This window comes from Anomalospiza imberbis, chromosome 14 (assembly GCF_031753505.1).
Source record: "Anomalospiza imberbis isolate Cuckoo-Finch-1a 21T00152 chromosome 14, ASM3175350v1, whole genome shotgun sequence".
In the NCBI taxonomy this organism is placed as follows: domain Eukaryota; kingdom Metazoa; phylum Chordata; class Aves; order Passeriformes; family Viduidae; genus Anomalospiza; species Anomalospiza imberbis.
The window spans coordinates 17,832,925-17,851,228 of NC_089694.1; the positions used below are offsets into that span (position 1 = coordinate 17,832,925).

Here is an 18,304-nt window from a genome sequence, read left to right on the forward strand (position 1 = left end):
TGAGCAGCTCAAATTGATATTTGGGGGCGTGCAGCAGTTCATTGCATCTTTGCTGCTCACAGATTGAATGGCCAGGTCCTTAGAGTTGAGTTGCAAGCAGCACATCAGTGACCACTGCAATATCCTGTGGTTAGGCAGGGGCAGCAGTTTGTGTAATTCTATTGGTAATGCAGCTGGAGGTGTACTTTTTTGTTTTGTTTCCTCTTCACACATTTCTGGTTTTCATTCAAAGATAATGTCAGGTGGGTAATTCAAAATACCTGGGGCTCCAAAAACATTTTTCAGAAGCATTCAGGGCATGAAGGAGCTGCTATTTGCTTTTTGATGGGACTTGGGCTTTCAGAAATACTAAAACAGCTCTACAAGAAAGGACACAGAAGTTACTTATAATCAGAACTGTGTCAGATGGGTTTAGCAGTCTGGTGATGAATTTCAGAAGCTGCCCTTCATCCTTTCAGCTGCAAGGAGGTATAGTGAGCTTTAGCAAGTGCCAAAAATTATTACCAGAAGGCATTTCAGGGTTGACATGATGGGCTCTGGCCGTATCCTTGGGAACAAACAGCTCACAAACCCCACAGCCATATCTGACATGAGGTGAGTCACTGCCAGGCTGCAGTGCCCTGGTTCCTGCTGAGTCTTACCTTTCCTCACAAATAATCCCTGTGGGCTTTTTCTGCAGCAAGATGCATCAATACAGTGGCTGAGCAGAGAATGGATCTGCTTCTTCCTTCTTTGGGGTGATATTTCCAGGTCAGGGAGGAGCTGTGCTGGCATGCAGAAGCTGGTTCTGGTGCTGCTAGAGAAAGTCAGGGAAAATCAGTGCTGTCCAACAGAGCAATGAATTGCTCAGAGTGTCTGTGAGAGCAGACAATCTATTAGAAACTATACCAAATACAGCTGCTTGAAGAGTTTATTCACGTAGAACAAATTTCAGCTGAGCCAATTCACTCGTCCTGGTTATAAATAACATGTGTTTCAGGCAGTCTCCTCATGTGCATATCTGGAGCCCTGGGTAGGAAACCAAGGTCTTTTTCAGCCCTCTCCAGACTGCATTCCCCACAGACTTGTAAAATGTCTCATAATCAGCAGCATTGTACTTTGTAGAAGGCAGGAGGGATGAGGCATTTTTTTACAAGCTGTTAATTTCAAATTGTCTGGTGTTAGATCATAGGTATATACACAGGGTTTTAATGGCAAATAATGCCTTGTCATGGTAACGAACTCCCTTTCTTTCTACAGGTTTCATCTGGGGAGAAATCAAGGAAATGTGGGATGGTGGATTCAATGAGTACGTACATGACTGGTGGAATCTGATGGATTTTGCAATGAACTCCCTCTATCTTGCAACTATCTCCTTAAAAATTGTTGCCTATGTCAAGGTACAGTAACTTGGGAGAAGGAATTTGTAATGTGCTGGTGAGAGCTGTAGTACACAGGGTACAAACTGTTCAAATCAAAATCACAAAGCAAAGAAAACAGCAGCTTTTCAAGCAGTCCAGTTTTGAAAATTCTCCTGGAAAGCTGTTTTGTTTGGAGAATGAACATCCTGCTCATTCTGACTCTTTGATTAAAAGTGAAATAGGTTGTTTGGGCACTGGGGAGAAACTTCTCCACTTTCTGTGCCTTTTGTAGCTACTCACTTGCCAAAGCACTTTGTTTTCTGTGCTGGCACTGGACCTCCTTGAACAATGCATAGTGAAAACACAGCTTTTAAATAAAATGGTGAAGTGAAAACAAGAACAGGGTTACCTGAAAACTTCTAGAGCCAAGCTTTATAATGTGTAGCCCTACAGAACTGGAGGCTAGTAATCAAGTTTGTGACAGGTCTACTGAGAAGAGCAAGAGTGTTAATAGGAGGCTTCTCTCTGATAATCTGATATAAAGGGGTCAACTTACTCTTCACTATGTAACCTATGGGCAGGGAAATGACAAAGAAGCAAGCTGGGGCTTTAACACCCTGTAGGTTCTTCCCTGTCATGTTCCATTTGTGGTGAGAGCCCACATCAGAGCTCATCCTCAAAAGCACCTTCCACATTTATAAACTTCTGATGCTCCAAATTAGCATATGCACAGGGTTTGAAGTCAGGGGATGGCCTGAAGCACTTTCCTTCTGTCTCCCTTTTGCAAAGCCAAGACACAAAGGTAAAATTCCTTATGCAACAGCTCTCTTTGGCTTCAGCTGGAGCTTTGTGCTTGGCCTACTTCTTCCCTTGGTATGAATCAGCAGCAGCTTCACTGCAGTCAGTGAAGTTACTCAGGTGTAAATCAAGTAACTGGGATCTGCTGCCTGGCCACTCCTGCTCTTCCCAGTTTTGCAAGGTCTCCACTTCTGGCAGCCCAGCTCCCAATAACCAGGACAAGCACTTCCCCAGAGGAACCTTGTTTAGTCCTGCCCAGCAGGCAGAGGGGGAGAGAGGAGAAAATTGCACCAAGCCATTGACTCCAAAATGCAAACAGCCCTGCTATGGGGCCTTTGTTAAATCTTAAGGCTGCAGTCGTGGTGAGTCAGATTTTCAAAGGGAAAAGCTTTTAAGCTGGTTGCTGCTCCCTGAAGAGGCAGCTCTGTAACAGCATCAAAGCAGGAACAGATTATGTCTTTTATTCTCCCAACATTCAGAACCAGGGAGGAAATTACAGACTTGAAAGGTTGGTCTTTAAACTGCAAGCAATAAAAAAAAAAAAAACAAAAAAAAAAAAAAAAAAAAACAAAAAAAAAAAAAAAAAAAAAAACAAAAAAAAAAAAAAAAAAAAAAAAAACCAACCAAACAAACAAAAAAAGCTGGAAGTGGTAAAATCCATGGACAAAACTTAAAATGTTACCAATCTGGTTCTTCCTCACACAAATTACTATGGAGCTGTGCATCCATGGGTTTGTGCAGTCACACACTGGGATTTAAACTCACAGCCAAAGCACAGGTACAGAGGAGGTACAAACTCTGTTTGTGTTCCCTGTAAGAGCCACAGAAATGTGCAGGACAACCACAAAACCCCACGGGCCAGCACACAAAGGAGGGCTGGCAGGAATAGATGTGTTTGAGCCCAGATCAAACCATCTTGGGTTAAACCTGGCCCATCTCAGGTCAGCTCCTGATGAGGACCAGTGTCAGACAGTTGTGAGAGGTGCAGAAAATCTTCTGAAACGTGGTCACTGAAGTTCCCTCTGCCCTGTGTCGCTCAGGGCTTGCAGTGTGCTTTGCAGTGTGAGGGTTTATAACGTTGATAATGGCTTCAAAACATTTTGCAACATGATTTGTTATTTATAGAACAGCCCTGAGCTGGAAGAGGCTGGGATATATGCCAATATACCATATTCTAACACTTCTTAGAACTTCAAAGGATTACATGGACATTTAACTTCCTGCCAAATATCAGAAAAAATAAATTGCATACTGACACTAAATGCTTTCCATCCTTGTTTTTACGTGAAGACTTTTTTTTTTTCCTTGATTTGACTGGTTCCAAGACCTGGCTCTAATATTGTCTGATACCAGTGGAATCTTCAGGCTAATTATAGGGTAGAAATACTTTCTTAATCAGTTTTCATTGGCTGCATTGAATTATCGTGTAATGAGGAAGGGTAAATGTGGCAGCATGGTGTAATTTATTTGTACTATTCTGTGTACATCTCTGCTGTGTTTCATCTTTTGAACAGACCCTAAACCAAACTACTCCAGCCTTCCCAGATCACCAGCTTCATTAGATAACTCTGAAATCTGCTGGTTTCTGTTACCTGTGGTGCCAGGCTGCTCTGAAGATTCTATTTGCCAAGTGAGGAGATACCATCAGTTCATGAAGGACCAAAATATGACCTTAATGACCTAAATATTGCTTCAAAAAGAGCTGTGGGACACAGAAGAGTATCCCACACCTCTTTTTAAAGCAATGTTTTAAAAATATTAAATACCTTTAAAATTATGAATACCTTAAAAAAAGTTATTTTCCCCATACCTTTATGTGCAATCTGTGCTAAACCTTAGCACAGAGCCCTGGGCTGCTGTGTCCAGCCAGCCTGCAGAAGAGAGTTGGGAATAACTGTGCAAATCTGCTGTCCAGGCTTCCCAATCCCACCCACTCACCCTTGCTGGATATCCACAAAAAGTTCACCCCTCTGCCTGTTTGTAGGCTTTTTAAGACCAATCTTCAAATCAAGTTAACAGGCTCAAGCCATGATGTTCATGTAATAAAGAACAGTTTGGAAATGTCAGAAGCAATCCGAGGTCATGCTGAAATGCCTTTGTATCAAGTCTCATCTCCTTCATACAGAGGGATAGTTTGAAATATCAACCTGCTTTTTGCTGAGCCCTTGAAAAAATCAGGAGCTTGTGTTTTGGACCTTCAGATTTAAATAGAAAGTCTCTGCAATCTTGTCTGTCAAAGTGATATTGGTACCATTTCCTTTTCAAAGGTACCAGAATTATTTTAGGAGCCCTAAACACGCTGGTTATGGTTTTAGCTGTGTTATTCTGAGTGCAGTTCTGCCTTTTTATGCATGCTAAATGAGCGGAGTCAAATGTTAAAAGGACAATTATTCCTTGATGTTAAATGCCTTTGACTCCATTCTCTGTGCCACTGTTGTTAAGCCAGAGCAGTTACATTTTCCATTTCACAGAACCAGAGCAGTTACATTTTACAGAACCAGCTCTTTTGTGTTACCTACTCTCATCTGGCCGCACTTTGCTCAGAAAATGCTTCTGCTTTTACAGCTACATTACAAACCCAGTTAATGTTGTAATTGATGCACTCAACTGTACCCAGTGTTTCAGCTGTAATTAAGACCTCTGCTTTAGCAACTCTCCTAAAATTGCCATGACAAATGAACTAATAAGAAAATTAATATGAAAAAAGCCTTTTGGTTCTGGGCTGCTGGCTCTTGTTTTGAGATTACATGGGAAGGAAAGCATTCAATAGTTCACTGCTTTTCTTCTTCCCTTCCTTCTCCCTCCCTCCCATTGTTCCTGGAATGTGCAGAGTTTATAATGTGCAGTCATATTTAGGAGGAAGAAGAACAAAAGTAATTGGTTATTTACATCTGGAACCTGCTAAAATCTGAACCCCTTTAAATGTTGAAGGAGAAGGAGGTTGTGTATGAACTCATGGACATAAAGAACCCACAGACTGTGAACTCAAAAGTAAAACAAAATTTTAAGAATCCTAATTTTTCAGTTTAGGCTAAGAACAGGCAACATACCCAAAGCCTCTGAAGAAAACCTGGTCCCACATCTCTCACCATCAGGGGGTCATAATGCAGCAGGCAGAATTCATAAAAAAGTGTCATTGAACCTTCATCTCTGCCCTAATTAAGTCAGCTTCAGTCCCGAATCCCAACTGTGAGTCTGACAGCAGCTGAGGTGTAAGGGGTTACAAACCCTCTTAGTGCCACAGCACCTGGTTAGGATTTACCTGGGCAGGGTTGGATCAGTGGGAGTGACCTTTGCAGTTACCTCAGAGTCATTGCAACACAACTCATTTTATACCCTTGTTCTTCTTCCTTCCTGCCAGTACAACGGCTCCCGCCCGAGGGAGGAGTGGGAGATGTGGCACCCGACCCTGATTGCAGAAGCCCTCTTTGCAATATCCAACATCCTGAGTTCCCTGCGGCTCATCTCCCTGTTTACAGCCAACTCACACCTGGGACCCCTGCAGATTTCTCTGGGACGCATGCTGCTAGACATCCTCAAATTCCTTTTTATCTACTGCCTGGTGCTTCTGGCTTTTGCCAATGGACTGAACCAGCTTTATTTTTATTATGAGACCAGTGCCTCGGAGGAACCCAACAACTGCAAGGGGATCCGATGTGAGAAACAGAACAATGCCTTCTCCACGTAAGACATCCTCTCCTTTCTGCTTCTGAGGCTGCTTCCCCTGTCCCCTGTCTCCCCTGCCTTTGCTGCTGCCTGTCACTGCACTGGCAGAGCCTTTATTTATTTATTTGCAAGTGCCAGGTGAGGTGGTTGGCTCTGCAGGAAAGGTGGGAGTTAAGTGGGGCAGACATTGTGCTGAGCTCTGCTGTCACAAAGACTCACTTAGGTCTGGGAGAACTTTTAGTTCTGGACCAAGGAGTTTCCCTACATGATCCTGCAACTTAAATCTTATTATGACTATGCACAATTTCAGTAGATTTGAGAAAGGAAGTGTCCTTTTGCCACAGTAATTGTTTTGCCTAATTACTGAAGAAAGGAGTAGAACATGAATAAAATGAAGAAAATAAGGGATAAACCTGTTAAAAACAGGGATTAATAAATAATGTGGCACAGCAATAACAACAATCTCACCTAGACCATTTTTATGGATACATGATGTTGCAGGCTTCTCGGATTTCCTGGCAGACTAAAATCCCAGCAGAACCTTTTTTTTTGCTGGGAATGCTGGTACTTTACTGAGATGCTGGCATGGAAATTGCTGTGAGGACAGCTGGCAGAGCTGAAAGAGAGAGCACATGCTGAAAAATGACATGAATTGTCTTGCTGATGTATTTGTTTTAATTACTAATAGTAGAAATAATTATAATAATCAGCCCCCACCCGATTGTTCTTGCTGCTTGCACAGTACTTAACTCACAATGGCAGGAGAAATAAATAAAGCACGGTCTAGAAAAAGGCCCACACCCTGCAAACAAGCAAAACAAAACTGTTGTCCACCACTTGATGCTAAATTAAATAAAACTTGTCATGATGCCAAATAATTCTCCTCCCTCTGTCAGCTGAAGGTTTGGGGTTAAGACAGGATTTGGGACGTATTTGTACTGTTATCAAAAACAGATGATGGCTGAGGCCACATGACTTGGCTGGAAGAGGAGAGGTTTCAGCATTGTCCTGTGGGCTCTCTCCTGAAAGAAATTTGGAATTTTCGTGGGATAGAGCCCATCCTTCAAGAGCAGCATGACCTTGTAGACCAGGCATGTGCCATTTCCCACTGCAGAGCAGGAACACCACAGGCTTGATTAATTTTCTCATGAAACCCATCTCTGTCTGAGGGAAGTGGATGGACCTGCACCGTGCTAATGAGAAACAGAAATAAAGATTTCAGACTTTTTTCCTGTTTCAGTTGCCTCACATGCCCCAGAAATGTGTCGTGCTGCCCTGGCAAAGGAATTTATTCCTTGATCTGTGTCCATTTTGATGCAGCAGCCAGAGGGAGGAAAGTTTGGCAAGGACAGTGTGTGTTAAGGGGTAAATTCTACCTCAGGAAGAGTCAAGCTTACAAAATCCAGTACCAAACCCTGCCTTTCTCTGGAGCTGTGGTGAACAGATGTGTTCAGTTCTGCATTCTGGTGCCACCACTGCACACTGGTTTTTTTACAGATTTCATTGTGTCAGGTAAGTGGAGAAGCAACAGCAGGATTTGACAGATGAAAAAGAACATTGGGCCAGCAGGAAAAAAAAAAAACAAAACCAAAACAAAGCAAGCAAGCAAGCAACAATCCTGAAGTCTGTAAGAAGGTGTAATGTCATGGGAGCAAAAAATTTATACAAGAGACACTTAGCAAAAAGTGTGTAGATCAGCTTGAATACAAACCACAATTTCTGCCACCCTAACATTCATTTAAACCCCCTGCCAAGGGAATGTAGCACAGAAAGGAAATTGAGGGGGCTCAGCCTTTGTGGCAGAGGTTTGTGTAAAACAAAATCACAGTGGGAGGGGATCCATTAGGAGTGAGGTCTCCTGGCAGGGGACAGAACACTCTGCAGGTACTTTTTGTTTGAGGCTCGCTTAAGAAATTTATTTAACGTGTTCTTAAAAGTTTAAATGGTCTTTATTAACACCCCCAGCACAAGCTGACATTTGGCTGGGGAGCAGATGCACAGCATGGGCTGGGGGCTGGGAAGGAACAGCTGCAGATCCAAATATTGGATTGGGGGGAAGCAAAGGAGGCTGGAGCCAGTCCAGCCAGAGCTGGGGACCCTGAATTTGCTCATGGCTCATTCCTCATGAAGGAATAAATCTGCAAAGCTTTGAACCAGTGCACTTTGGTTCCCACCAGCATTCCTGGGCTCACACAGTGAGTTCTAATTCTGCAAGGAGAGCAAATAGGACGCCCCTCGTGTGTGTGCAGCTGGTGTCAAGTGTGACACCTATTTACTGGCACATTATTTCCTATTACCCTCAAAGGGTGGGTTTAACATTTTCTTGGCGAGGAAATTTTCTGCATTGCACACACAGATCATGGAGAAGTAATATTCCTTTGTGACAGCAACGAGGGGAAGTAATGAATAATTTAAGGTTTTCTGCTTTGGCCTTGCCATCCCTCAGAAAGCAGAGTGCCTGCTGCTTAGGCAGATGATTGGAAAATATGTTTATAGCTGTGATGCTGGCAACTGAAGGAGGGAGAGGAGAGTGAGGAAGAGGAGGTAGGGGTGGAGGAAGTCACATCTCCCTGCCTGCTGTGTCCTTCTCTCTGGAGGGTCACGCTGCCGTTCCCCTGGGCACAGGTTCCTGTGGCAGAGGGGGCACATGCTGTCTCTAAAGCCACCATGGAGAGGATGGAGCTTTAAGAATTCTTCTGTTTGATTAGGATTCAAAATACACTCAGCAGGACATGAGAGTCTCTCAATCACAATTTCCAAAACTCTGTTTTTTATAGCTGCTCTTCCAAAGTAGTGTGAGCCCCCCCTGAAACATGGACTGTGAAAAGAGGCTGTGGACCTGTCCTGTCATTAAACACTGAGGACACAGCACCTGAGCCTCACTGCTCTGCAGAGCTGCAGGAACCACTTGGTGTCTTTGTCAAGGGCACTCCATGCCCACATGTGAATGTTTGCTTTAGCCTGGGCCCAGATTACACACCTGGGTAATACTGTGTGTGCAGAACAATGCACTGATCACTTCTAGAACTGATTTCAGTTCAATGATTAGAACCTCTGTCTCGCTTGTACCTACAGCCCAAGTAGTATTTCTACTGTTAATAGTAAAAGAATGATAAATACTTTAAAAGTCAGCTAGCACTCCACCACTTCTAGTAAAGAAATGCTTGGCATTCTTTGGTTAATACCTCAGTTATTTAATAAGCCTAACAACCAGTCTGAGCTTTGGGAGAAAGCTTTTTTGCTTTAAAGCATCTTTATGGCTTTGGCTGGTGAAAAACATAAGCTACATCCACAAAGTATAAACTAAATCCTCATATAAGGCATGAGGATACATGTGAACAAATGCCTGGAGAAGATGGGAGAACAGATTCCTGGTATGTCAAGTAAAGCATCTGAATTATTCATATTGATTTGTCTAGTCATTGCATTTGAAAACATCTGCTGACCTCAGGCCAAAATGGAAACTCTTAAACAGGCATATAAATGTCATTTTTGGATGAAATAAATGCCATATTTTGGAAAGCCAAAACAAAGATGCCCAAATAGAGCAATTATTTAGATTGCTGATTACGCATCTGACGTGGCTGTGAAAGGTCACTCGTCTGTGGCTGAAGCAGAGAGAGACCTGGGATGATCTCATCAGCTCAGTGGGGTCAGGTCTAGTTCATCTATGGAAGGAAGCCTTCAAAAGAAGAGAAACTCTTGAGCTGAATTAATGGGATGACTCTGTTTCATCTGAGTCATTACTGAGCAGTGGTTCCAGGGTTTTGCCAGGGACTCTGCCCGTGGTGGGTGGGAGCTGCTGCTCCAACCACTCAGAGCCACCAGCACTTTGGGCAGGTGTATTCCAAACAGAGCAGTGTTTTTGGGCAGGTGTATTCCAAACACAGCAGTGTTTTTGGGCAGGTGTATTCCAAACAGAGCAGTGTTTTTGGGCAGGTGCATTCCAAACACAGCAGTGTTTTTGGGCAGGTGCATTCCAAACACAGCAGTGTTTTTGGGCAGGTGTATTCCAAACTGAACAGTGTTTTTGGGCAGGTGTATTCCAAACACAGCAGTGTTTTTGGGCAGGTGCACTGCAAACACAGCAGTGTTTTTGGGCAGGTGTATTCCAAACTGAGCAGTGTTTTTGGGCAGGTGTATTCCAAACTGAGCAGTGTTTTTGGGCAGGTGTATTCCAAACACAGCAGTGTTTTTGGGCAGGTGCATTCCAAACACAGCAGTGTTTTTGGGCAGGTGTATTCCAAACTGAGCAGTGTTTTGGGCAGGTGTATTCCAAACTGAGCAGTGTTTTTGGGCAGGTGTATTCCAAACACAGCAGTGTTTTTGGGCAGGTGCATTCCAAACACAGCAGTGTTTTTGGGCAGGTGTATTCCAAACTGAGCAGTGTTTTGGGCAGGTGTATTTCAAACTGAGCAGTGTTTTTGGGCAGGTGTATTCCAAACACAGCAATGTTTTTGGGCAGGTGTATTCCAAACACAGCAGTGTTTTTGGGCAGGTGTATTCCAAACACAGCAATGTTTTTGGGCAGGTGTATTCCAAACAGAGCAGTGTTTTGGGCAGGTGTATTCCAAACTGAGCAGTGTTTTTGGGCAGGTGCATTCCAAACTGAGCAGTGTTTTTGGGCAGGTGCATTCCAAACAGAGCAGTGTTTTTGGGCAGGTGCACTGCAAACAGAGCAGTGTTTTTGGGCAGGTGTATTCCAAACTGAGCAGTATTTTGGGTAGGTGTATTCCAAACTGAACAGTGTTTTTGGGCAGGTGTATTCCAAACACAGCAATGTTTTTGGGCAGGTGTATTCCAAACTGAACAGTGTTTTTGGGCAGGTGCATTCCAAACACAGCAGTGTTTTTGGGCAGGTGTATTCCAAACAGAGCAGTGGTTTTGGGCAGGTGTACTGCAAACAGAGCAGTGTTTTGGGCAGGTGTATTCCAAACAGAGTACTGCAAATTAGAGCAAAAGGTGCAAGTGCTGTGATTTCTGCCATCTCCCACCTCGTGGTGCCTTGTTGTTGTGCACTGTTAACTGCTGCAGTCATGCTGTACTTGGGGATGGGTTCCCTGAGCATTTATCCTGCAGACATGTTAATGATGCAGGCACTGATTAAACAGGAGAGTTTATAGATAGCAGCAGCATCGCAGCATGGCAATTTTAATTAAATGGAATATATTGTGGCTGTTCCTTGCAAGAGTGCAGAGTGGGAAAGGGAGCCTTGGTTTCCTTGGGGAAGTTGAGCTCGCTGCATCTCACAAGGATGTGGACTGGGCTCTTGGAGAGACAGCAAATGCTGTTGATGGGACAGCTCTCACATGCATTGGCTGGTGGGTCACTGTGGCTGAGCACAGACTGTCCCCAGGGAGGGATAAAAGGCTGTGCTGAGTGGCTGCTCCTGATGTCTCCCAGTATCTGTGTGTTCCCTACCTGAAGATCATTTTCCACCCCCCAGCATCAGGTAGCCAGCTAAAAATCTGTCTTTCTTTGCAGACTTTTCGAGACCCTCCAGTCACTCTTCTGGTCCGTGTTCGGGCTGCTGAATCTCTACGTCACCAACGTGAAAGCCCGACACGAGTTCACAGAATTTGTTGGGGCCACGATGTTTGGGACCTACAACGTCATCTCCCTCGTTGTGCTGCTGAACATGCTCATAGCCATGATGAACAACTCCTACCAGCTCATTGCTGTGAGTTACCCCTTCTCTTTCTGCTGGTATTCCTCCCCGTGTGCCTCATTTGTCTGACTTGCAGCAAGTGGGTCCCTTCTGGGATGCTGAGACTGCTGTCCCCAGTTTCTGCCAGCAGGTAGCTGGGATTTCTGCTCACCAGCCTGAATCATGCCTGTGGAGGAGGTTTTGCTCTGTTTGTAACGCTTCCTAGCTGGAAAAGGCTCATGGGCTGTGATCTGCCCCTGTCTCCTCCTGTGGAGAACCTTGCTGACCACCTTGGGTGTATAAAGGGAAACCTTCCCACTGCTTCCTGATGTTTGGTTATAACTTGGGGGGTGGGTGTTGTGCTATATTTTTTTATCCTATTTCTGTTTTCCTATGTGAAACTGTGTGTGTCAGGAGTCCAGTCCTGCAATTTCTTTTTCCACAGTCTTCCCACTTGAAATTAGATCATGTCCATCTGTGATACCAGAGTCTCCTGGCTGTATAACCATCTGAGATTCCTGAGTAATCCCAGTGCAGGATGGATCTGAGCTGAGGCAGCTCGGGGCTGTAGAGCCCTTATCAAACTGAACTTTCATTTGAATGTTCAAAACTGTTTTCTCCACTGTAATCTCATTCTGTGTACCCAAAAGCCAATCTGTACCTTGATGATTAAATTTGTCAACAGACCGAAAGCTAAAGCAGCGTGGCTCTGCATTTTAAGGCTCTTTAGGTCAGGAACAGTAGGGAAGGAAGCAAAATCTTGTGTGCACAGGACCTCAGATAAACCAGTGGGCACTTACTCTCCATTCTGACCACTAACATGATAGTTTTGGAGACAGTGAGGCGATGAACTGCTGCATCATCCGGGAACAAAACAGGAGTGGGGGGAGCTGTTTGTGTCCCTGGCTGGTCACTCGGTACAGATAGAGTAGAGGCTTCCTCCTCTGCTCTGGGTGTCTCTTGTTTTATTCTAGAAGATAAACCAGAGCAAAAACAGAACCAGAAGCAGTTCTCCTACTCCTTCCATTTCCAAATTCCTGGACAAGTCTCTGGGGAAATGTGTGGGTGAGCTCCTTTCCTGGCTAAAGCACAGAGAGGAGTATTGAGTTGTTTCCTTGAACAGGTTCCACAATTGTTGTTGATTATCTGCTGATTCAAGTGGCTCCTAAATTCACTTGGTCAAACTGAGCACAGACCCCTCAAATTGCTGATTCTTTTGGACATCTGATCTTTATCATGGTAAAAAGTATGAGAAAAACTGGACTAGTGACCTTCCAGATGAGCAGAAAAGCAGTTTATCACAAAGGCATTTATCAGTCTGTTTCAATGCTTCAAGTTCTTTCTCTTTGTTCACTGCTACTCCTCACATTCCACGGAGACTGCAATGAGGGACAGAAAACAAAGATTCTCTCCTTGGCCATTTTTTCCAATTCCCTTTCCTTTATTGTCATCGAACAGGCTTGTCACTAAGACAAAGCCCAAGCCTAAGACTGGCACAAGAATAGCAGTATTTGCTATTCACTGGGCCACAAACCACTCATCATTCTTTCCCTGAATAATTCGAGTGATGCAATGACACATTACACACAATCCCACATGAATTAGAGGGACCCATCATAACAATTAACTGAAGAGAAGGGTCCAGAGAGGGCTGTTGTGTTAATGGTTTTGTGTCTGGAGCAGCTGGCAGCGGGGACTGGCCCCATCAGAAAGTCTGCCCTTGGCAGAGCCGGAGCTAGAGGATGAACTCTCCAGATACCCGAGGCAAAGCACGGAGTTCAGCGAGCAGCATGAGCCCCTGCTCGGGAAGATGACACTGGGAATGCTACAGGAGACTTTGTTGTCACTTTAACTGTCTGGCTGCAGTTCATACCGAGAGCAGAGACATTTCATGCAGCTTGGCTCTGCAAGCTGCATTTCTGCATGCTCTCTCTCAGGGATAAATTTCCTTCATGTGCCTTCTCAGGGCAAACATCAATTAATCTCTCCCCTGAAGAAAACAAGTCGTTAATAAACGTTGAGCTTTACAAATGTGGGGCATTAATTAACCTGCTGTAATCAGGTTCACCCCTGCTGAATCACAGCAGGCTGGGTGCGAGACTGGGCATTTCTTCCTCCTGGTATTTATATTAAATTGGATACACATGGAATGACAGCATGCCAGGGGGAAAGGAGGGGAAAGGAGTCCTTGGGGTGGGGTGGAGGTCTTCTTCTACATCAGGAGGAAATCCTGTGCCACAAGCATCACTGCAGAGCAATAAAACACACGTGGGGGATGAGATGAGAGTGCATCTCTGCCTGCTGACTCCCCTGCAGTGGAGCGCTGAGGACATCTTCATTAATCCCGTTTGTTAATGAGCCCCAGGCACTGCTGCAATGCAAACAGGCTTTCTCCCCTCCTCTCCTGCTGGGACAAATACACTTAATGCATTTGTAGCAGTTATTCTACAGGTCAGCTTTTCTCCTATACTCACACGTGAGTTTCTGCTGTGAGGTCTGAGAAAGGAGAATCTGGGCTGCTCCTCCTTGGCTCTTCATTTTGTCCCCCCAGTCTGGGGATTAGGGCTTGGTGCTGAATTAGGCACTGCAGGCACACAGCATGAAAGCACCAGTGTCTGTGGAAGGCAGAGCAAGGCAAGCAAAGAGTAAAACCTCCGCTTCAAGTGGTTCTTGACTCAGAGAAGGAAGAACTTTTGTGCCATGATTTTGTTGTTTTTTTCCTCAGCTGTTTCAGACTTCAATAAATACACACTTCCAGGAGTGCCCTGAAGCAGTTTCAATATCGATTACTTTCAGACAGCCCATTTTTCTCCTTTGCCAAACCATAGTTTGGCTGTGGCAGACACCATCTTTCACCAAGAAAGCAAACAAAATCCAAATGCAATCCCCCAAATTTCCATACCTTCCGTGCTGTTTCAATATGGGAAGATCAGAATGTTTTATACAAGCAGCACAGGATGCAATGGCATGTTATGCATTGCCAGCTCCCTCAATACCTTCCAGACGTGACAGAAATACCATCAGGGGATGGGAAGAGGAATTTGTCACAATCACAAGGGGAAGGACAAGGGAATGATGTGAGAGTAGCCAGGTGGCTGCATCATTTTTAAGTGGCAGAAAGTAACTGAGTGGGTGATGAGGACACTGTGTGATGGGCTGTTTCTCATCAAGTCATACAATCCTCCTGCCAGATGCTAATTTTTTCAAAATAAGTGGGATAGTTGGTGTTCCTGAGGGTGCAGGTGCATTTTGGCCCTGGGGGTGCCCTCGGGTGCAGGTACAGGTTGCAGAGAAATAATGTGTATTTTCTGAAAGCCTGTTCCTTGTGGCCACACCCTGGATATTCTGGGGAATCAGGCAAGGATTAGTCACTGGAACTGCACCAAGAGTTCTGACTCTGCAGCAGCAGGAGCAATATCAGTGGAAGAGCAGCAACCAGGGGCTGTGCAGGATGGAAACCACGGGCTGTGAGCTGGTGGGCAGAGCTGCAGGTGAGTTAGGGTGATAAATGGTGCACAACAGCTCCGCACCCACCGGCACATTAAAGAGAGATGGGAGCCCTCACAGCTTTCAGATGTTCTAGGAAAAAAGTACAAAGATGCTTAATACCTCGGGGATTACTTACACCAAAGTGAGCCTGAGAAACATTCCCTCTGACTCCCATGTGTGAAGGTGTTGCAGCCTGGGGTGTGTAATGCAGGGTCCATGTGTGATGTTGGAGTAATGACTTCAGCAGCGAGTGTAAAAGTTACAAAATTGTTCTGGATATTGTATTTTGTATCCTCCTGGTGGTTGGTAAGCCTGTTATTTCGAGCTAGCTCATCTCAGACAGCTGTTCCTGCAAAAGGCTGCAGTCTTTAAAAAAAAATAGTTTTAAGTGTGTCTCTCAGAGTAGTGTAGTGGAACTTAGCTGCCCGTGTTTGGGTTGCAGGAATCAGGGCACTGAGCACCAACCTCAGGGTGCAGTGTTAGATGATGAAATCAAATGGAGAGTATTAACATGAGTAGTTAAGGACAAGAATGGAGAAAAGAAATATTTTGCAAAGCAAAAGCTGTACACTAAACAGAAATGGCATGTGCAGCTAAAATATAAATAAAACTTTGACTATAAATATAGGGATATTAGATATGGAATATTCTCAGTTTTTGGAGGCTAGAGAGCTTAAAAATTAAGGCACAGAGAAACATAAAGATTTTTTGGCCCCCTATAACATTGTTTACAAGATAACTCTGGATTTCCCCCAGGTGGCAGTTTCAAACTTTCCTTATCTGCAAAGCACACGGATTCCTCCACTTTTCTGCACCAGCTGAACTCCCTCAGCACCGTGGCAGTAATTGCTACCCAGTTTAATTCACAACACCAGCAGAAATTTTCTTCCCCACTGTGATTTGTGACCCTTAGCACTGTCAGAAAATGTTCCTCTGCTCGATGACCTGCACAGTTATTACCTGGTGGTTTTGCTAAGGAGGAATTTTATGAATCAATAAAGTTAGTTTGAAATACAACAGCTGCCCACTCCCTGCATTTGGCAGATGTTGGGGTGGTGGGTGTTCCCCTGTAGAGGTAAGGCTGGCTCCTAAATCTGGACTCCTTTAAAGCATCAGGAAATGTTCATCTCACCAGGCCCATTTCAGTACCATTAATTTGAATTTCTTAGAAATTAAGCAGTCGGTTTTAAACTCTGTAATACAGCAGGAAATGAAATTACGCTCTTGTTGTGTTGCCAGTACAAGCTGGGATCAATATTTCTTGAAGCTTTTTATGGTGCAGAGAAACAAGGAGGTTCTGGAAAGAGGATGAAATGGCTCTTCCTTGGTTTGCCAGCTGAGTGAAACACCCCTCTTTGTCCCTCAGTTTTGTGGCCCTCAGAGTCTCCTGCTGACCAGCACACACATCTGCTGGTCACTGCCCACATGCAGAAGCTGTTTGAGGTTCAGGTGACACGCTCACACCTTTGCTTTATTCTACAGCACAACTGTAATTACCCAGATCTCAATTACTGCACTCCTCAAACTCATCTGTGGATCAGTGATAATTAATTGAAATGGGAAATTCTCCTGCACTTAGTGCCTTCAGTGACACTTGGACAGGCAGACAGGGCAAGGGGGAATGGCCTTGAGCTAAAGGAGGATGGATTTAGATCAGACATAAGGAAGGAATCCTTCCCTGTGAGGGTGGGCAGGCCCTGGCACAGGGTGCCCAGAGCAGCTCTGGCTGCCCCTGGATCCCTGGAAGTGCCCAAGGCCAGGCTGGATGGGGCTAGGAGCAGCCTGGGACAGTGGAAGGTGTCCCTATGGCAGAGGGTTGGAATAGAGTGAGCTTTAAGGTCCCTCCCAACCCAAACCATTCCATGATTCCATGGTTTCTCTTCCATTTCCCATGGAGTGCAATCCATGTGAAGAGATGCTGGACCCCCATTCCCTGTTCCCTCCTGAGGAGCTGTAGCCCACCTCTAGAGTGGTGGGATTGATTCCCAAGGCTGAGTGCTCTCCCTGGACCTTGGGACTGGATGTGGGGGGACTCCCAGCAGATTTTTATTGGAAAGTGAAGTCTGCAGCAGTGGTGTGTTGGGATGCTCCCATACAGCCTGTGTGTGAAATTAGCCCTGGAGTCTCGCTCCAGACTGGCAGGCAGCTTAATTGCCTTTTGTTATCAAGCTAAAGGATTCATTTGAAGGCGTAGAACTGTTTGTCTTTTTGCTGGCTTTGGCCTAATTACACGTAACCCATGGACTTGAATCACATTGTTAATATTCATCTGGTGTTAGCAGAGCCTCTGAATAGAGGCACTCGATGTGCTCCAGCTTCACATGCTGCATCTTCTGTTCTTTGACCAGACAAAGCTCATTCTCCATCCCAGGATCCAACCCTGCCTCTCCTGTGACTACTGTCAGCAGAATCAGGACGTTCAGCCTTTCTGTTGCTTTTGATCTTTGAAACCACAGGAGTTTGTGTGTCCCTGGGAAACCACCATGGCCAAACCATTTTGGGGCTTATTCAGGGCAGAAAAGTTACACTTAAGTAAAAAAAAGAGAAGAGCTTGTAATCTGTAGATGAGCCCTGGCTGATTTAAAATATTCCAGAGAGTTTGCTGGCATTTATTTTTGGAATTTTCAGGGCTAGGCTGTGGGGTTTTTTGGTGTGGTTAACACCCCAGTGCCCTGCCTGACAGGTCAATAACTCTCTGCCCATCACGTGTGAGCAGCACAGCAAGTTTGCTCTTGCTACATGATAGAAGTTGAAGTATCCAGATGGAACCACATAGGTTGCAGCCCCTGCATTATCCCATCTTTTATTTAGGCCTGACAAGCTCAATTAGCATTATCTTGTGCTTCTGCATCGAGGGGACTCTTGTTAGAAAGGCAGGAGAAAAGAGGAAAAGTGAAAGATAAAGGAAGAATATTACTGAGGAAAAAGCAGTGAAATACTAAAAGGGATTTATCTGGGAAGAGCTTTCCCCTGGTACTGAACAATGGAAACAGCTATATTGCTAAGAATTCCCTGAAATAAGACGTTTTAGATGCCAGTGCTTCACAGATTTCCTTTTGCAACACGCTGCAATCTTGCAAATAAATTGATGCTGATCATATAGATGGAAGAGGATACACACAACCACTCCTGATTAAGTGGGGATATGATTAATAACCTGTTTCTGTTTGCTGGTCCTGTTCCCTGTAGCCACTCAGCTACAACCCCTGCTTTTTGGGGGAGAAAACAGAGCCTTCTCTCCTGAGTCAGTGCTATCTGCACAGCTCAAGGTTCACTTACAGACTTGAGCAATCTCATACATTTATAATCTGTCCCTTCCCTTCGGCTCAAGGATATATTTAAATGGTGAGGACATGGGATTTTT

At 44.7% G+C, this 18,304-nt stretch overlaps 1 protein-coding gene across 3 annotated transcripts in view; it reads left to right on the forward strand.

Annotated features, from left to right (window-relative positions):
• The window catches only part of TRPC5 (transient receptor potential cation channel subfamily C member 5), a 95,080-nt gene that overhangs the window by 61,455 nt on the left and 15,321 nt on the right, over positions 1-18,304 (forward strand). For all 3 annotated transcript variants that reach the window (XM_068205204.1, XM_068205206.1, XM_068205205.1), the window contains exons 5-7: positions 1,240-1,379; positions 5,500-5,822; positions 11,289-11,484. In XM_068205204.1, coding sequence (XP_068061305.1) covers positions 1,240-1,379; positions 5,500-5,822; positions 11,289-11,484 — 659 coding nt within the window. The remainder of the gene's footprint in view (positions 1-1,239; positions 1,380-5,499; positions 5,823-11,288; positions 11,485-18,304) is intronic.